The sequence below is a fragment of the Lissotriton helveticus genome, chromosome 2_1 (genome assembly GCF_964261635.1).
Source record: "Lissotriton helveticus chromosome 2_1, aLisHel1.1, whole genome shotgun sequence".
In the NCBI taxonomy this organism is placed as follows: Eukaryota; Metazoa; Chordata; class Amphibia; order Caudata; family Salamandridae; genus Lissotriton; species Lissotriton helveticus.
In genome coordinates, this window is record NC_136059.1 from 1,365,102,741 (window position 1) to 1,365,124,226 (window position 21,486).

The 21,486-nt window shown below is 43.2% G+C and overlaps 1 protein-coding gene across 2 annotated transcripts in view; it reads left to right on the forward strand.

Annotated features, from left to right (window-relative positions):
- Positions 1–21,486, forward strand: part of HELQ (helicase, POLQ like) — a 494,226-nt gene that overhangs the window by 27,865 nt on the left and 444,875 nt on the right. For both annotated transcript variants that reach the window (XM_078676301.1, XM_078676302.1), the window contains one exon: positions 6,132–6,332. In XM_078676301.1, coding sequence (XP_078532427.1) covers positions 6,132–6,332 — 201 coding nt within the window. The remainder of the gene's footprint in view (positions 1–6,131; positions 6,333–21,486) is intronic.

Below are 21,486 nucleotides of genomic sequence, written 5' to 3' on the forward strand. Positions count from 1 at the left end.
GGACCCCCCCAGCGCCTTGAGACCCTCTGGGTGAGTAGCGCGCTATATAAATGCGATGATTGATTGATTGAAGTTGGTCTTTGTCACCTCTCCTCCCTGTCGGGTCGGGCCGATTAATTAATGGCGAAACCAGGGGTGTGTACAGACTTTGTCCGTCCTTCTTTTTCTGGGGCGGCCCACAGGAGCAGGTCATCCCTAAGCCCTCATGGAAGAGAGATCGGATGTTATTTTATCTATTTTTTTTATTTTTTATCCCCACTATGTTTAAAGGCACGAACGCCGATTCAATATTTAAGGTTTTCTTTGAATGGGAGGCAGGCAGTGGCAGGGCTAATCAGTAGCAATAAAAACACAGTGAATCGGTTCTCCTCTACAAGGCCTTATTTTATTTATAAGATCTTTACTTTACATTGCAAAATACTGATCTCTTTGCTCGACACCTGAGAGCCCCGAGTAGTCGGTCACTGATGCAGACCCTATCACACTAAACAAGTTTTACTTGTACGATAACCTGTTTCCCTTTTTCAGGTGCAATTCTGTAATTTAGTTTTTCAAGTAACCAGGGCCACTGGTTGTATATGTATCGAACTCCCCTTCTCTATATCAAAGATAGGACTAACTCTAGTGTTAATCCAGAAACACATCCCTGTGTTTGTGTCATGTTTAATAAAGAAGAAACAGATCCACTACCACTACAGAGGGCTAGACAAAGTGCAAATATAAAACACCCAAAAATCTCATTTGTTCACGCTGACTGAGGAAACCCCATTGTGGAATAACGGACGCCTTCCTCCCCTGGAGTCACTCCGGGGTTTCAGGGGCTGGGATAATATAGGGATTTCAACGCTAGGGGATGTGATGTTGGGAACAACACTTAAATCCTTTCAGGATTTACGAGCAGAATATGACATGCCTCGGTCCCAGTTCTTCCAATATCTGCAATTTCGCCATGCTATTACACCAAGCTTAGAAGGTCTGGATTCCCTCCCAGAATTTAGTCCGTTGGAGGCCAAGGTATTCATGGGGGACTTAGGAGATAAAAAGATATCTCGCATCTATCAGACACTAGTCACACATTGCTCCACAACACTACAGAAGCTCAGAGAGCCATGGGAGAGGGATGTGGGGGAACTGGAGGAGGAGGACTGGCGGGAGGCATTAGGGGCCCCTAGAAGCGCAGCCATAGCAATGCGTCTGCGGCTTATCCAATTCAAATACTTGCACAGGGTCTACTATACTAGGGAGAGATTGTGGCGGGCAGGCCTCATTGCATCCCCAAATTGTCTTAGGTGTGAGAGGGAGGTGGGGACGTTAATCCACACAGTGTGGAGTTGTAGCTCACTGGCTAGATTCTGGAAAGGGGTGTGGGATTGTTTGACCAAGGTCTTGGGGTGGGAACTCCCACGCACATCGCGCTTAGGTCTGCTGCACGTGATGGACGGGGTGGGGGGGAACAGATATAAGAGGCATTTATTGTTATTGGGCCTGACCATCGCCAAAAGAGATGTAGCTAAAGCATGGAAAGACCCCCGAGCTCCTTCAGTTCCGGTGTGGAAGAAGGGGTTAGATTTTGTATGGGGCTGGAGCAGCCAATCTTTGTGGCCCGTGGCTGCCCGCGTAAGCATTACGGATATGGAAGAGATGGGCTGATTATCGGGGCCTGTGGCTGGAGCCTCTGGTGGAACGAGAGGATACTCTGGAGATTGTATAAAGAGCCACAATGGAAGGTGTAGGTTTATTCTAGATCAAGAACTGATTTGCACGATAGGGGAGACTGTGTCATGTGACCGGGTGGGGCGGAATCCGGTGGGGGGGGGGGTTGGGGAGTTGGGGGGTGGGCTAGCATTGTTCAGTTTGATACTATTGCCGGACACAAAATGATGTAATGATTGCTAATTCATTGATGATATGTATATGATTGGCAGTTAACTCCGGAGTGCGGGTGCTGCGCTATGTGTGCAATCTATCAAATAAAATCTGTTTAAGAAAAAAAAAATCTAATTTGTTACATATTGTAATGCGCTCCAATGTACTCATGATAGACTTGCTAACATATGTGTAAGGCCTTCAGATATGATGTCATATCTGATAATGTCTCCTCTGTCATTAACTGTGATGCCTCGTGTGATGTCACGCATCATTATGTCCTGTCACAGCTGTGATGTCACATGCCAGGATGTCACTTGCATACTGCCTCACTTGGTTAGTTTGTGCCGTGACCCCGGAATCTTGCCCAGAGGACCGTTGGCCAAATCAAGAAATCTTTTAGAGGGAGATATGGTTCAAGAACTCTTTTCTTTATTCAAAAAACAAACGAGGAACAAAAAAATAAAGTCAAAGTCCGTTGTACTTCCAAGGGTCCGGACTCCTGGTTGAAAATAAAGTTCTGTCTTCACCAGGCCGCCCCCTGGACTTTGGATGGTTACTTCCCCAGCGTTGATTGGTTGCCGTGGGTAGATGGGGAGGGAATAATAAAAGAAATAGACTGGGGTGAGTTACGGAGGAAAACCGGCGGTCCTCTGTCAGGGAAAGGAGTCCTCACTCCTTTCCCTGAATGTCACCCGTAACCAACACCAAGTGAGCCCTGACGTGACCTCCCTCCTCCCTCTATACAATGTCCTTCCCCCTCCCGTGACCCGCAAGCCCCTGAAATGCTGTCCGTTCCTTGGTAAGCAACCCTTCTCCAGGGGGGTGGCTGGGCGAAGCGTGGTACTGTTGGCCTCAAGGCTTGTCATCGTTGCACTCCTCCGCAGTACTGTTTTCGGTGTCTTGTCCGGTTCCGCTTCTTCCCGCTCCTATTCTGCCTCCGCTGCTCCATGCCACAACCTCTCTTGCCTCGGGGGAACCTGCTTCCGCAAGCTAATGGAAGGACGGCCCTCTTGTTTGCGCCTGCTGCTCCTCCGATAGGACGCTAGGGCGTGACGCCATAGGGCACGCCCCCGGGGATCTCATCTGAGGGATTCCTTTAAAGGGGTCGTGTCCTTCCTGAGGGTGAAAGGACGGTATCAGACCCCAAGGGTAATAGAGTTCGTATTTCGTTATCGTTCTCGTGACAGTTTGCCACTTTTTTATTTTAGGACTTGTGCTCTGCTGAGAACCAAGAGCACAGGCATGTCTGATGGGAGCAGGCTGCCGGGACAGAGCGGACATGCAGGGAACACACTGCAAATGTAGCAGCACAGCACACAGCACCCTCTCAGCACACACACTCCAGTCCCTTTTGCAGATTGTCTGCAGGAAATATATCCTGGTTGTATTTTGTGAAACACAATGCCAGTCAGTCAGTCAATGCTCTTTATTTCTGCCAATTGCCATAAAAGAGACATCCCATTATTAAAGTTTGAGCTAGTGGTGTTGCATTATTTAAAAATGCCAATAGCTTAAACGTTAATAATGCGGGACCTATTGCATTGCAAATGCTTGTTATCCTATGTGAAGAAGTTTATACTGCATGTTGCTTTAATGTACTTTTTCTCCCAGTCTTTTGAGTGCCACTCATGCTCCCTCATGTTGGAATAACAGGAGGTCTCGATGATTAGTTGTGGTAATTGCGGTGTCCCAAATTGTGATCCTGTGTTTGTTGTAGTACAGGAATACTGCCCTTTTTTGGAGGCTTTCTCTATGTAATGTTTCATCAAAGGTTTTAAACTATGTGTGTTTCTAATGAGCCATTAGTAACATCCCCCTAGGCACACCTTGATCCCCTCAGTGTGAAATGAGGGTTCTGAATGACTTTCGTTTGATATTTTATCCTTGTTTAATTAACATAATTACATTTTAAGTTCATTATTGTTCATTCTTTTTTGAATCAACTTTGTTATTCATTTAATCAATTTTCCATGAATTTCAAATACACGGCATTATTCTCTCATTTGATTCAGTGCATTTCGGGCATTTACATATTGCCCTTCATCAAGGAAAAACACTGTAACGAAAATGAATCATGATTGTATCACCAAACAAAAAATCGTCTTTGCATTATAAGTTGTCATTCTGTGTTAATTTAATGTATTTGAATCATGCATTTCGACTGTGAATGTTGTAACATGCTTTATGTTGTGTTTCTAGTGTGCTCGCTTATGCTAGAGCGCTTTGCTCAACCTTATAGCCCATACGTTAATCATAATGTAGCCTGATGGCCGACTCACATGCCGGTTCTGTCCGAAGAAAAACTTATCTCCAAGTATTCGGGAAGCTAACCAAGGGTAAAAGTTAAAAATCAAAATTAAAACCGTTCTACCAAAACAAATCTTATCGTCGCATGATTCTTATCGTCCTTCTAGCCAAGTTCAAACATCTATTTCTAATCTTCACTGACCTGATATGACCTTGCGTATAAACTTGCATGCCGATTTCCTCCTTACACGCCAAAAGTTCCAGCTTTCAGTTTGTTTCCGCCTTTACACTATTCCATTTGTAACCCTTGTCATTGGTCCTAGTTCCGATCACGTGTTCATGAAAATAGACAACAGACTCTACTTCTATGCGATCTAGCTCCCGATTGCCATTCTTAACCTTATGGAGTTCAAAATTACGAAAAGTAATATTCAAATGACTAAATAAATTATACAATCCAACTCGTGTGGGAATTTAAAAAATAGTAATAAGAAATAAGAATATTTACACGCAATACTCGAACAGCAGATGCGAACCCTGCATGGTGTGGAGTGTAGTAGCTAAAAGGGTGAGCTATGCTGACTACGTGGTTTTGTGAGAAAAATGCAATAGCTGATGATATGAAAATAAATGGTATGTACATAAAGTAATTCAAACACATTGCAGGAATCCATTTGTTTACACCAAGGTTACTTCATTAGTTCATAAATAACAGGATAATTCCATCCGGTCATTGAGCCCATGGGGCTTGAAGGTACATAATTTATTAATCCAAAAGTTCTCTCTTTGTAAGAGATGTTTCGTATTGTCTCTTCCTTCCTCCTTGCTGACTGTCTCCAATACAATAAATTTCAATTGGGATATGTTATGGTGTGCCTCAATGAAATGCACAGCTATGGATGATTTCATCAAAGGTTTTAATCATGTGAGACTAACTGCTCTGTGCACTCAGCTTTCTAGCTACTCTCCTGAAAAGTGTACTGTCACCACCTTAGGGGCAAGATTGAGGCATTCAGAACACTTTTTAGTATGATTTCACTCAGATTCTTAATTTCATCGCCTTCTTGATTTCTTAATTTCATCGCCTTCTTGATTTCAGTTTTTCTTTTACGAATGGAGCACATTCTGTTAGTCAGTGGATGCTTCAAGCTCAGTAATAATTTTTATTAATGTCTTATTACTCTTTGAACAGCATTATCCTGCAATCCTCGACTTCTGGCAGGTGATTGCATTTGGTACATATACACTTCTGAGGAGTGACGGTAGTCATTTTTTTAAGATACATGTCAAAAGTAATCAACTCCTATGCCCAAACACCTGTGGTAGGACAGAAACAAGAGCGAGTGCTGTGTTGAGACTCTGACAGGGTTTCCCATAATATGCTGAAAATAAGCAGAGCAGGCGCTGCAAAAGAGGCAGTAGACTTCCAAATTAAAGAGGATGCACTATATCTACCTCTGCAAGCGAGGAGGACTGGGCCTGGCTGCTCCCACTAAGGAAATGTTTAAGATGGTGTCCACTGCTCATGTTGCCACTGCATGCTAGCCCTAGGGGGGGAGGGGGACGACGAGGTGCTTTTACCCACTGGGGCAGGCTTTGTACCGTCCTCTTGGGGTGAGAGTTGGCATCAGACCTGTGGGCAGAGGTGCGATGGAGGAAAGAACACAAGAATGCGGTGGCAAGGATGCAGGCCAAACTAATAAATAATAAATACATATTTTTATAAATACTTTGTGTGCTTCTATTTAATTTAATTCATACTATAAGATTGCATTCTGGTAAAACAAGCAACTTTACACTCCTTCAAGACTAAGCCTGAAGGCTGCTCTCCACAGCTACCACTTGGATAACTTTCTAAGATTGTCTGAGACCTCTTGAATCACCATAAGGGTTGTCTGGACTGGTACAAGGTGCCCACTTACATAGTGGACATCGTATACCAGGCCAGCTTCTCACAGTTATGTGTGCCTTTGTGTTTGAAATTCTCTCCTAATTCAATGTCTCTTGGTTTGCAGGTTCGGGGTCTGTCAAGTTTTGGAGTGGAACTTGATTTCTTTGTTGAAGAATATGCAGGAAGTAAAGGAAGATTCCCTCCCACCAAACGAAGATCGAAAAATTCTCTGTATATTGCTACAATAGAAAAGGGACACAGTTTGACAAACTCATTGATTGAAGCAGGGCGAATCAGTGATTTGGGTCTTGTTGTTATTGATGAGGTATGTACGCTGTTTTATAACCTGTGTTCGTTTAAAAACGATGAGATGTACCCACTGCTTTAAATGGAAAAAAATAAGTGCAGGTACTCACCTGAGATGTGGACTTGGATGTGGGGTTAGGGTGGGATGGGCTTTGGGGGCAGGGCTACGGGCAGTGCTAAGGGACGGGGCCAGAGGCACACATTTAATTTGATTTAAATGTAATTGATGTGCAGATATGCACACTGCAGACACCACTCACTCATACAGGAACATGCACAGGGATATAGAAGCACTCGTGCACGCTGACAGGGTATTTAGTTCATGGGTTTTAGAAACGCATATTCGCTAATATTCCACATTAATAAACCTTGATTCCCCTAAGCCCCTGCTGTGATACTTCACTATCACCACCTTCCTCTTCAATCTAGCTCAATCAAGGGCTGCCCTACTCTGCTAATTCAACAGGAAGCCTACTCTCAGGTTTCTCCGAGTCACGAGATGTGCCTGTTAGCAGGCCCTTTTTGCACACCTACAGAGCTATTGTCTCCACAGAGCCTGAGTGGACACTGTGTCAATAATCAGTGTGACTCTAGCCCCTCCCATACTCCCTTCCAGCTATGAATGAATGCATGTGGGCGTTGCTCTATTAGCACATTGTAAGGGGATATTAGCACACGAGTGCTTCACCAAAACAGATGGACTTGTCAGCTGTGTCACGCTTCTATTTTTACATGCCAAATTGCAATGATTTGGCTTGCTGACCCATGAGTACCGGTACTCTCTTTGGGACAAGACGAAGTTCCGGTACTCAAGCTCAGAAAATTTAAAAGTGCTGATACTTTAGTACCGGTGAGTACTGGCCCATTTAAAGCATTGGATGTACCTCATTACGTGGTGCATGTTAAATTAATTGATAAGCAGCAGGACTGTAATAGTCGTTAGACCTGAAGGAGAAGCTTAACTTACTTGGACAGAGTGGAGAAGCGAACGGCTTTAAGTTCACTGACTGGGCCATGTAGCAAAAGTACTCTGACGAGACTTGTGGGGTGGGGGGTAGTGTGGGGGGAGTTATTGAGGATGAATGGTGACAAGGGCTGGGCATTGGATGATAATAAAGTGCCTGTGGGACATCAGTGCCATTCTGCATTCCAGAACTTTCACCATCTGACATCCTGCAATCTTTGATAATGGGAATGTGTCCTCCAGGCTCTCTGAATGATGTACCCTGTGTCCCCCTGTTCAGCATCACTTTTATATTGACCTCTCAGCTAGTGCTTTGCTTTTTCAAGTATCCAATGGCCTGTTAACTTCCAGAGTAGGTAAAAGACCTTTTTACCTCTGACTAGTCACTCTGAACCATCGCCAAATTTAGCAACACTTTTGTTAGACCTGCTGATGTCCGTTTGAGACCAACTCAAAGGTGTCCTAAGCATTTTTCATTAACAATTTTTTTGCACTTGTTTTAGAAGTAGTATACCATCACAGGAGTTATGTACCCACAGACTTTCCAGTAGCATATAAAGACTCTTCTTGTCTGTTGAGGTTTGCGCATTAGTCGTGTCTTGTGGAGTAAATTTAGACGAGACTGCTGCTATCATTTGGTACTGTAGTTTTCAGATAAATCCCTGTGGTTTTAAATGTGGCTCTTTGTGGCAAGCTCATTGCAGATGATACAGACCTGATTTCCCAATATGACAATGTCCTTAATTTTGTTACATTTATATTGCCGCTCCCTTGAATAGAAAAGTTTTTGTTTTTTTAAACTTGATACTTTCAATATGGTTTGTAGGTTTGTGACCTGACATTTTAAACCTAGAATTTTGTTTTTATAAAACTTTTTATTGAATTTTCAACATGTGCCAGACTATACATTATTTACAATTGTTACCATAAAGTGAATGGAGCATAGATTTCTTCCCAGCATATTAACTGCTAGATCCCTTTGGGGTCTTTGATATGTATATAAAGAGGTTTGTCAGTAAATAAGACGGTAGTCCCTCCATGGCCTGCAAAGTTTCCTTTGCTTATGTGGACATCCTTGGGGGTTACATATTAACTCCTCTGTTTGTGAATATGTATTCATGTCTCTCAAATATTCTTCTATCCTGGGAGCTGCTTCTGTTCTCCATTAGTTAGGAATGTCTTATTTGGCTAGAAGAGTGCCCATTGTACCAACGCTTTTATACCCAGGCACCTCCTAAGTCATCCATTAAACTTAATAGAGTCCATTTAGATTATGGACCAGTGGTGAAGCCCAACACATTGGAAAGTGTTTGTATTATAGTACAGTAGTACTACTGAATTATATGACCGCCCCACAGCATGTGGAAAGTCTCTGTCCTCCGAATGTCACCTACTGACGTCAAGAGATTGAATCTTACTCATCTTCCAAAGTTGGATCAGCATTATTTATGCGAGATGACCAATTCTCAAGGGGCTATTCAGGCATCTCTCCAGTCCTCTTCTCTATTGAACCCAGGTTCTCCTCTCAGCATGTCCTCAACCTAGTGAACAGGTCGAGAGCATTGGGTCACTAGGGAGTAGTTTATCCCCTGCAACAGGTAACTGATAAACTGTGCCTGTATGAAGTCAATGTACAGTCATTGTGGTCCATGGGTTATTTCTGTCTATGGTAATGGGCGCAGCCATAAAACCAGGTTACCATTTTCATTGGGAGAAGTTAGGGAACGCTGGTTACAATATTGGCAATAAACCCCTCAGTCTGCCCCGTGGTGGGGCAGAAAAATATGAGTCTTGTTTTGGGGTGGGTACATGGCCCGATTTGTATCTGGGCTTTCTGCCCCCTGGAATGGGGGAATGATAGGTGGTTATGCCCCCAAATACCTCTACCCAAATGAGCAGAAAGATTGTGGGGAGCACACTCTCGGCCAGCAAGGCACCACCCAAACCAATCCTGCATGTCTAGTGGGTGGATACTTCCTGCAGCGATACCCAAGTAGGGATTCACTTGGGTGAGGTACCAGAGGGAATTTCTGCCCCTAGAAGGAGGACAAGTTGTTAATTTCCTGCACACTAAGAAGATACAGCAGAGAATGAGAACGCCTTGTCCTTCTCAGTAAATGAGTTAGAGTTACCCCAAATCACGGTTACCCATCGGAGTAACAGCCTCCAGTGCACTAAGGTCATGCAGGACTTAACACATCGAGGGTGTAGGGGCATTCACACTAATGAATATCCAGGGGTGGCCGTCCAGACTACCAGTCGGTGAGACAGAGCACCTACATTGGTCTTTGTTTGTCTGGGTGACTACTGTTGGGAAGGTGTTACTTAGCAAGATTGCAACCCCCAGACTCCCTAGAGAGCCACAAATGATTAACCCTATTGTATCAGTACCATCTCAATAAGCTGAAGTTATGTTCCACAAAGTGACTTTCTTGCAGCAGAAGGACATAGGGAGTTTGGCTTAGCAAACTGAAGCATAGCTGCACATTTGATCCTGCCATTGAGCTAATTTACATTTCAGGGCATACGGCCACATGCATCATTGTAGGATTTTGCAATTCCTAAATTGCGAAAATTAAGGAATCGCAATTTAGGAATTGCAAAATCCTATGCATCAAGAAATCTTAAAAGTTTTTAGGATTTCTTAATTTTCGGAATTTGCGATTCCTTAATTGCGAATCGCAATTAAGGAATGGCATTACATTGATTCCTATGGGCCTAGTGGCCCATAGGAATCAATGCCGTTTTGCATTTTTTTTTGTTTTTGCAATTCTCAATTTTGTTGATGCATTGCAAGGGTGCTGAGGGGGGTCCAAAGGACCCCCCCTGCACCCTTGAAATGTTTTTTAAGTGCAAGTTTCACACACACATGTCCAAAGGACATGTGTGTGTGTAACATGACACTTTCAAAAATGCATTTTTGAAAGATTTCGCAAATTAACACGAGGGTCAACCTCGTGTTAATTTGCACCTCCTATTTCCAAATTCGCAATAAAAAAAAAAAAACATGCATTGCATTTAAGGAATCGCACAAATGCGATTCCTTAAATGCAATCGCATTTTTAGGAATGGCAAAAAATTGCGAATTTTGTGAAAATGTTTAATGCATCCCAAACTGTGATTTTTGAATCGCAAACGGACGATTTTTCCGAATCGCACCGTTTGCGACTCCAAAATCACTTGATGCATGTGGGGGATAGTTCGATACCCAAGCATGTCAACCTGGGTGCATTAAGAATGCCATGGATTGATTTAAGAAGTGTAATATTCTTACTTTCTGCTGTAATCTTTAAACCAATAAATCTGTAAAGTAAAAAGAAAAAAGCCTTTAAACCAATAAATGTAAGCGAAGATAAGCATTGCATTGTAACATCCGAAGCCTACCTCCGAACCCTGCACTTTCACCTAACAATCATTGGCTGTCCTATTATTGTAATCGAACATGGGATCCTTTAACAGCGTCCAATAAACACAGTTAAGGTAGCCAAATCTGTAGAATGTCAGGAAATTTCAGGATGTGAATAGAGTTTCAAAGCAACTTATCTGAAGTGCAGGCGGTCATGAGAATTTGGTCTCGGCTCTTTTAGTTAAGGAGGACATAGAGGCTTCTGTCCAGGGCAGAATGAGCCTGTTTTATGGTGACTCAAGGGAAGACCGTTTTCATCTGCACCAACTGTCGTTTGTCCAGTCTATCCAACAAAGCAAAAATTGTTCCTCTTGGCTCGTTCCTCTAAATCTTCTGCCTACCCCTGCAGTACCGTCCACTCCCAGGCGCTGGTGCAAGGCTGACAATTTCAGTTCTTCTACTGAGACATCTATTTCAAAGTTCTGTCCCTCTGCTTCCGTCACTGCCACAGCATTGTGAAGGCAACATCTGCCTAACAAGTGCAACATCTATGCCCACCTCTCCAATCTTCATTTCAGAGGGTGCCTGAGATGTTCAAATGGCTTGTAGGCTAATTGCATTTTAAGACTCTTTTACTAATCTCTTCTTGCCTAGATTGTAAGTCTCAGGTGGGTAGTGAGACAGCAGACATTGCCTGTGTAAATTTGTCCACCTGTGCCTAGTTGTGAATGAGAGAAGCCTTGTCTTTCACTGTCCTTGGATTTGAATCTCTGCATCCAATATAGAGTTCACTAGGCAGGTCTCACATACAAGAGACAGGGGCAAGTAAAGGAAAGGCCCCCACATGGAATAAGCTAGTGTGAACCAGGAAGTATAGTCCGAACTATCTGTGTTTATCAAGGCTTCCCTTCAACGCAAGTGCTTTATCTGAGTGGCCATATGCTCAGCCTCTTTCCGGGCCCTCCAACACCCTGCCTACTTTGACTAACAATAGGTGGTGTTACTCTCATCTTTGCAATTCCCTTTTTTAGGTGTTTCCAGGGGCTACTCCTTTGAGGATCTAGTATAAAGGAGAAGAAACTCATGTTGAAGGGGGCTGTACTGCCAGGTGCCTCCTCAGATTCCATCCAAACATACCACAGACCCCCGGGCCTGGGAGTGGGATCCAGAGTCCATTTGCTTCTTGAGGATGAGGGGCAATCCCACCACCATCAATCGACCCAGCCTCAAAAGTCACAGCAGGCAGGCTTTTAGGTCTGAGACAGGAATCTGTTAAAAGTGTCCCAACCCGAGGGCAAGTGTCCCAACCCTAGGGGAAGGGTGTATCAGCTGCCCACGTGTTCACCCTTTACATTACCAAGCATTTCCAAGGATACGTTGAATGAAGGGCAGACCCCAGTATCCAGGCCCCCTTGACTCCCAGAAAAGCACAAATATAGACATAATGGTTTTAGTGGCTGTCTTTCAGTCACCCACCCCCTTGAGCTTGCCCCCACCCACAACAGTAGACCGTTTCAGGCCATGTTCGATTGAGGGTGGGGTCTAGTCTCCGGAGGGGGTTTAATCTGCGACAATACATCAGGCATGGAGCCTCCAGCACTATCCTAAGCCTGTGTGTGGACGGGCCCTAATGACCGGGTAGTGAGGTACTTTCCCCTGCAACCCCAAGCATAGTCCATGACCCACAGCAAAAGTAACTGTTTTCTGTAGGACTTCGGTGTACGCCGGCTGGTCAGGGAAGCTGCATCACCTAGAACCAGGTTTGAAGCTTAGCAGACTGCAATATGTCCCATGAGTGCTGCTAACTTGCTGGGTTTAGCTCCTCACTCTACCATGGAGTCCAGCCCATCAGGTAATCTGACTCCTGGATGCATCCAAGCCCTGGTGAGGGCATTGCCTTTCAGAGCAGACCCAGGTGCCTCCCCCAAAATCCACCACCGGACTCACAAACTCACTACCCACACTCTGCTCCTCTGCAACCATGTTACTCCAACAGTGAGCATGAGTAGCCAAGAGCCTGGTGATGGGGCAAGCAGGATCACTGAGCCTTGTGTTTGGCAGGGAAGACTTCTGTCACCTGATGAGCAGGTTACATTTAGAATTTCAATGGATCTTTGGGATCAGGACCAGGGGTTCAAAGAGGCACATCTGCCATTTTGGCCTCACTACGGCCCCTTTGATTCATTAAAAAAAAAAATGCTAAGACTATTCTGTACATTTTCCCCAGGTGCATCTGATTCTATTTATGAGGGCTCAAAGATTCTTTACCTTGCCTGAAAATAGAAAAAAATATATATTGCCTGGGTTGATAGCCTGCAGAGTTTTACCAAGAGTTTACTGATATCTTGATTTTTCCATTATATCCACTATGTAATGACCTTCTGTTGCAAACTATATTACTTGAAAGTATTCAAGAGATTTTTGGGATGTTCATTTGAAAAACCAGTATAGGAGTGTAATCAAAGGTGTTATTGGCTCATCTTGCTTCTAAATGGTCCTAGTACATGCAGGATGTTGAGAATTGGTCCCTTTTTTTGCCTAAATGTTGATAATAGATTTCTTTGTATGGTATTTTTATCAGGTTGAACGGCAAAATCTGAAACATGGATCTCAGTCGCCGACAATATTAGGGGCTATTGCCATGCTGATCATGTTAGAGTGGTGTGATATGTATAATACACACGAATAGAGTAGAGAGATACCATTTTCTACTTGTATGAATAGAGGCAGGGAAAGCATTTGATCTAGTCAAGTTGTCGTATTTAAACAATGTTCTCAATGAATGGTAACGAAGCTGGAAAATTATGGCATTGGGATAAACTAAGTAGATCCGTCTTGTTTCACCATTTTATTTATTATTGTAATAGAACCTTTGGCTATGACCAGTTGACCAGATCCAGTTCTCAAAAGGACCTCTTGTTGAGTCTCACAAAAACATTATTTTGGTCATCAGACCATAAAAGTGCAAGTGCGATACAGTTCATACAAATGATCAAAAAGCAAACAAAGTGAATTATTAATCTAGTATAAGGAATAACTGTGCAACCGTGATCCAAAAAGAATTTAGGGGATAAAACATTAAAATCTTTAGTGTAAACTCCTGGCCGTTTAAATATAACTTTAAAATATGGACTGAGTGGTTGATTAAAACAGTTCTAAACACTACAAAATAAAATGTACCACTATCTCAATCTTTCAACAAATTCCTTCTAGTTGCCCACATACGACCCAAGATCTCTGCAACTGAACAAGCAGTCGCCGGACTAGAGTCCGATTTAAGTATATAGAGAGAGCTTCAACATAAACACGTGGACCCAACTGCTTGCAAATTGGTTTAAGCCATTTTACTCTGGGACGGAAGTACATTGGACAAGCAAAGAAAACATAGGCAGTAGATTAAATTACAAAAGCGCAATTAGGGCAAAACTGGGAAGTTGTGCGCAGCTGTTGCCAGGAGCATGTAAAAGAGTTCAAGGGCAAAGAGCCAAACCTGAACTGCATATTAAGTTTTCTATCATGAGGTACTGTAATAATGTCTATCTAAATAATGCTCGTATGAGCCAATCAGTTTAGAATCCATGAACTCTGTGGTTAACCCTCCCCACAATGGATTGTTAAGAGAGGCCTCAGTGACCCAGTCCCAATACTGTTTCTTAACTACTTCTTTACTGGGAAGTAATGCTGGGTCTTTAACATCCCATTAGCCTTCTAGCCCTATTGTGGTTAACCGAGATTTCACATTACGGATCCAACCAATCTTCTTAAAGGCGTCAAGTGCACTAACTTCCATGAGAGCGGTGGCATATGGAAGCAACCCGGTGGATCATATGCGCTGCCAAAACAACAGTTGACGTAGTTTAGCCTTCTCTACAATGGAGGCTCTGCCCAAGTTCAACTTTGGCGGATAGAGTGGCGTACTCTGGGGTAACGAGGTCAGAGACCTCAGAAATTTATTCTTGGAGTTCGAGAGGGCATCCATCCTTTCAAATCCCTAGAGTTCGGCGCCATAGAGAGATGAGCCTGTTGCTTTGGAATCGTAAATCTGGAGTGGAGCTGCCACTGGTGTGCTAAAGGAAGTGCCATGTTATTTTATCAAGGCCCCTGTTATTTGCCTGTGCTTCAAGGTCAGTTTAGCCATATGTTGCTTCCATGACATGTCTTAAGAAAGATTGATTCCCTAGTATTCAAAGGTACTCCCTCTTCCCAAAGGAACCCCACCTACGGTTAATTTACCTCTAAAGGATTTATGATGGTTAAGCATAAAAGCTTAGTCTTTGCAATATTAACCTCTAATCCGTGGGATTCACAAAAAGCTTTGAAGCAGTTTAGAAGCAGCTGTAACCCTCCTGGTGTTTTGGATACGACTAACGTGTTATCTGCAAACAGTAAGGTTACCACCCCCCCCCCCCCGAGTATCTATAGTGTGCATATCTATTATTTATTTCAAGACCGGATGTATATTGTTTGCTCTCCTGAAACTTTGGTACTTTGGGTGGAAAATCAACTAGAAGAAGGCGGATTTAATACCCATCACATCATGTTGTACTAAAGTTCTGTTCGCAAAATGGAAATTGCGATGGGCAAAAGACGGGATTTAATTATCAGGGGCTTTAGAATACAAATAGATATTCCATGTGTAATGTATTTTTTAACACTTTCCTTGAATTAACACCGGTTCAATTAAATTGTAAGAGATGGGAATTACTAAATTTGACTTTATGCACTACTGAAAAAAACATGAAAACAAAAAATGTTTTTGTTGAATGCCTCACAACTCTCTTTTGGGGAAATTTGCAAAGTATTTAGGAACTGTTTTATGGAAAGAGGGACTAAGAGTAAGGTACCAATAAAAACATACTTTACATGAAAACCCCGGTTAAAAGGTTTTGACTCTTGAAAGCATTAGAAATGTGATCTAGCTATATTGTGCATTAATAGCAGATTTTTTTATTTTTTTTTATTTTGTTATTTTGAATTTAATATGTTAGCACAACATCATTACATGATTACAAAAGGGTACCAACTAAACAGAGAATGAGAGAACACAAGACAAAAAAACACTGCATGTCCCAGCAATCAAAAATATTAGCACAAATGCGTTTGAGGTGTACAGTACCTTTAGTACCCATGGCTCTAAAAATAGCTAATTTGAGTTTGAAAATCTGGCAGAGAAATGTCCATCACTCCATTACCTTTGGGAGGATGGACTGATCCAAGATCTAGTGATACATACTTGGGCAGTAATTAATATAATAGACCTCACCGCAGCTGATCTAAAGCAGCAGTCGTATTTGTAAACCAGAAAAATCTCTTTAACAGATAACTGAAAATCGTTCCTTAGATGAAGAGTGAAGCTGGATTATACCAGACCCGGAGTTCTACAGCAAAGAGCAGCCGGCAACATGTGGACAATATCTGCCGGATGTAGACCTCAATTTGGGCAGCGAGTCTTCTTGTTAGCACAATTAGTAGCCCATTTACAGATTCTTTCAGGAGTGTAATATAGCATGCAGACCATTTTAAATTGTTGCAGTTTGAGACTAAGAGAACAGAGTGGTTGATAAGATCAAGCACACTGTTGATCTCTTCTGGAAGAATATCTGACTTGAGCCTAGCATTTCATTTAGCAGCCAGCATAGACCGGTCACCAGCTCTATGAGCACATAAGATCCTATATAGTGCCCCAATCGATAGCTTGCCTGTTGTAGTGTGTAGCTAGGGCAATATTTCGGTGTCCTTCCAGGCTACAGTCTACCTCATTATGCAAAGAGAAATCGCAAATCTGTAAGTACTTGAAGAAAGACTTCTGTGGAAGATCACACAGTATTTGTAACGTGGAAAATAAACAAAACCCAGTAAAATTAAAAATCTGCCCGACTGTTTTTAGCGCTTGATTATACTACACCTTAGCCACAGGAGCATGGAAAAGTAGAATTCCCCCATAGTGGTGTATAGAGATGTAGGGAAGATAGAAAATATTTGCCACCACTTTACCCCCAAATTTGAGTAATGTCTTTAATAATCTTGAACCGGACCCACTTGAAGTAATTAGGATCGGACTGCCTACAGAAAAAAAAACTAAAGTCAGGACACAATGCTATTAGATATCATAATACGGACAGATCCGGATCCTGATCGATCAGCAAGTTCCTAATACGAACTCCGAAAGCATCCCAAAAGTAAAGCTTAAAATCAGGTAGTTGGAAACCCTCTCTGTTATAAGGAAGTTTAAAAAAGGCACAGCCAGCCTAGGTCTTTTATAGGCCCAGATGAAGCTACCAATAGCACCCTCATGGCATTTAAAGATAGAGTCCTGAACCTGAAGCGGTATTGCACGAAAAAGATGGGGGAACTTTAGAAGGATATTCATCTTGACGATGTTGCAACTCCCTAGTATGCTAATCGGAAGATTGTTCCATGACCGGATCTTAGCTATAACGGACTGTAATAAGGGCTCGTAGTTCAATTGGCAAATGTGATCAACCCTGGTGCACAACCTAATTCCTAAATAAGTAACAGCTGAAACAGTCCCAGGAGTTGGGCTCTCCACTTGAAAGTGTAGCAAACATGTTTTTTGTAAGGTTGAGTTTATACCCGTAGACAGCCCAAAACCTCTCCGCCTCATTTGACACTTGGCTGACAGCTAGCATAGAGTCACAGGTATGAATTGCAACGTCATCAGAACTTATTTTCATCTCGGCTCCATTAAATGACTGGCCGAATTAATTGATTAATGATAAGGAGCCTTAGGTGGGGCTCAATATAAAGGGCAAATGATAGGGAGACGGTAGACGACCCTGGCGGGTCCCCATAAAGATACCAAATAGAGCACTGTGCTTATCTAGGACCGGCCTGGCCAAAAGGTTTATATAAAGGCACTGAAGCAGAGGTGTGAATCTGCCAACTACGTTGAAGGCGCCCATTGTTGCCCATGGAGAATCACATGAGACCCATTTGAAGGCATTCTCAGCATCTAATAGTGTCAATCCGACCCTGTTACCCATTAGCTCTGCAACATCAAAAACTACTACTGCTGAATTGGTGTGGTTACTAGTGTCTCTGCCTGGTACGAAACAATGTTGTTGAGGTGAAACCAGATACTGGACCAGGGGGCCAGCCGTGAGGCTAACACTTTGGCAAAAATGTTTGCATCGGAGTTAATCAGAGATAGGGCGATATGACCCTCTCTCATCCAGAGGGCATCCTTCTTTGATAGGACCACTATATTAGTAGGACTCCAGGAAGCGGGGATCTATCCACCATCATCAGAATGCATTATCAACTTCATAAATTCCGGGAGAAGTATCTCACTGCATGCCTTATAAAGTTCCAAAGGGATAGTGCCTTCTCCTGCTGCTTTCTCCATTGGAAATGATCTAATTGCTGCCTCGACTATCAGGAATTTGATAGCTCCCTCCAATACTAAACCTGATGAGGATTGAGGCAAGGTAGACTTGCCCCATGTAAGCATTCATCGTTCCCAGACTGTCTGGTTGGCCGTAAATGTCTTTATAGAAATCACTAAACTTCTTTGCTAGAGCTTGAGTGCCATAGTGAGGAGTGCCGTCTTTATCCTTAACTAGCAGCCTGTTCCGACGTTGTACGGGGATGAATGCGTGTGTGATTCACGCTGGTAGTTTGAGTGCTTTGAGGCCCCGCCTGAGCCCCGGACTAAATTCTGAATCGTGAAGTGGCTTTTATTGTCTGCCTACCTTGAGTCTCCGCCGGAGCCGTTGTAGCGTGAATGGTGCGCTGAGTGAATGGCGCACTTGTGCGCCCCTTTATTTTATTTTTTTGTGCAGCCCCCTCTGACAAAGCTGACGGCCAGAAAGGAGTAAAGGTTTGTATTAGTTTCCAATTTGCGACGCAGTATGGCAAGGTCCATGAATGCGGCGCACGTTGGAGTTTGGAGACGGCCGTGTCAGAAGTCAGCAGAACGCAAAGGTGGAGCGTGAATGTACACGCACATTGCTTGTGAAAGCCACGCCCTTTTAAAAAAAAAATTTGTCCAGCCCCCTCTAAAAACGCTGACGCCCACAAAGATTGCGCCGCACTATATATGAGTAATGCCGCCTGAATGTCAATGGGCGTGAATGCGGCGCATCTTGGTGTTTGGAGAAGGTCGTATGATAACTAAGCACAACGCCAAGGTGGAGCGTGAATGGTCGCGCACATTGCTTGTGAAAGCTGCGCTACTGAACTCCACGGCCATTTAAAAAAAAATTGGTTCACACCTCTCTGACAACGCTGCACGCCCACAAAGGACTAATGTGAAGTGTACTTTGACACGCCCACGCCAACTTTTTATTTGTGTCACGCCCCTCTGTCAACGCTGCACGCCCACAAAGGAATAATGTGAAGTGTACTTTGACACGCCCACGCCAACACCCACAGGGACTACTTTACCCCTAAGGTTCTTTGACCTTTGTAATGTATATGGTGGGCAGCTGTATAGCCTATGTCCATCTGCTGCAACTCCCCTTTACAATGCTGTATTGGTGTTGTGATTGGTGCTGTACTTCTTGAGCTTACCCGCCTCAAAGGTTTCAGCTCTCTCTTTATAATAGTAGTATAGATATATTGTATTAAATGTCTGTGTTTTTCTTCCATAATTTGATGAGCTAACACCCTACTGATGTTCTCCCCGTATTCGTATTGGAGCACTTTATTCATATAATAGTTAACCGCTGCCTTATCTCTGAACCTCCGATGCAATAAACGGGTATATTTAACTAACTCTAGATAGATGGATACATTGCAGGGCTTTTATCCGAGACTGCTTGGGCGTGCTTATACTCTAGCTCCTGTATTGGTAGGCACAGCTTAGATGCCTCATTTTTCTCTGACTTATTTGAATCAAGAATAAAATACAGTGTAGGTCCCCATATGTATGACTTGACTGCATCCCAGATAATATGAGGCAAAGCTCAGCCAGAATTCAATGTTATAAACTTCTGAGAAGACTAAACAAGCGAGCTCTATAAACAGAATTTGAGAGACTGGATGGGATAACTTAAAACTATGCCTCTCCTTGCCAGTGTTAGGTTTCATCAATGTCAACAGGCCCAGGTTATGATCTAAAGTTCTCTTGGTGCAGACCATTATTTTTTTGCTAGTTGAATTCATCTGTGCCCAATGAAAGCCTCATCAATTCTAGATACTGCTTGTATGGAGAACAGTAAACGGTATAACCAGGTTAAACGGGTTTCCAAGTCCTCCATTAATCAACCAAACCATGCATCTGTGCTATCTCAAGAATAGAAGCCCAAGTTTTGACCATGCAAGGATGGGCATTTCAATTAGTAGTATCAGCCGCATAGTTCAATATACAGTTAAAAACATCAACAAGTAATTGATCACACGACCACTCTAATAGTCTAGATTAAGCCAGCCGAATAGCTCTGGTTCATCACTATGAGGGCTCTTTACAGTGCAAACAGTAAACTTCTTATGTGTAATCATTAACTGAGCAATCGGCTACCTACCCTTCAAATCAGAAGTTATTTTAAAAACTTTATAAGGAAGGTGTCTAGAGCAGAGTATGGCAACATTTCGTATAGAGATTCATTGGCTGGTGCAGATGATATTGTAACCGAGCTGCCTCAAGAGAGACCGGTCTTTATGCGCAAGGTGAGTCTCTAATAAATATAACACCTGAGGCCTATAGATAACTATTTCTTCCTTAACCAGCTGACATTTAAGAGGGCAGTTAAGACCGGACACATCTCAGCACATTAGGTTAAGCTGAGACATAGTAAATATTTCTTAACACAAAGAATGCATGGGGACAATCTAGGATGTTGTTTTCAGCAATACACAACACAATCTAAATAGCTGCAAATTAACTGTATGCATCCAGCAGGAAAGCAAAAATAAATCACTTTTCTATAATTCTGAAGTATGCTGAAAATAGTGATTCTATTAGGATTGAAACAAATCAAGACACTTACTTGCTAATGCACAAATTATAAATATTCACAGAAACCCAATTTCCATGGACTATCATTTGTGTGTTGTATAGATTTATCAGCAAAACGATGTCTGTGCAGATGTAGTGCCCATTTCAATGGAAAATGTGCTGTCTGTAAATGATAATGTGCTACCGCATGATGTTTAGTTACATTGAAAATTCACCCTGAATTAAAGGTAGATGGGTTGCAAACGTTTGTTATTCCAAAAAGTGGGCTGTGGTTCTACAAGTTTGGTAACCACTGGTGTATAGCATGAAGGCTTCTCTCTTCTTTATGCCAGTGTTTTGAGTTTTTGTGATGTTAAGACTCCCAGCTGCACCTCTTTTTCTGATTACAACCAAAGACTGTGGTTGGTCTATTGGAAGGGGAAGTTTGAAAATCTACAGAACCTCCTAGAATGAGGCAGAGTTGTGCCTGGAGAAGTCACAAACTGTGTGCAGGCGCGGTGCGTCCATTAGGGCGTGGGGGCGTAGCCACCCCGCCCGCAGCCGCCCGCCGCTCCGACGTTTCTGAACTTAAGTAAACTGAAAAGTTTACTGAAGTTCAAAGACCGACGCCGACCATGCATGCCAGCCAGCATGACGTCAGACCGCGCGTCATGTTGACTGACATGTATTGTCAGACATGGGGGCAGCAGCACAACACAAGTGCGCATGAGTGGGGACGGAGGGCGAATTTTCGCACCGTGCCATGCATGCGCACTTGTGTTTTAACTTGTTAGCGCATGCCCATTAGGAGCCCCTCGGTCTCCTAATGGGCATGCTGCGGGCGAGGATTAACTGTGCCCTGGCGCTGCAGATTGGCTTAGGGGTTGCCACTCGGTGCTGCTGTTCCTGTTCCGGTTCCTGTTTGGAAATGAGGCGCCAACGCGGACCAGGAGCAGAGGCGGTCA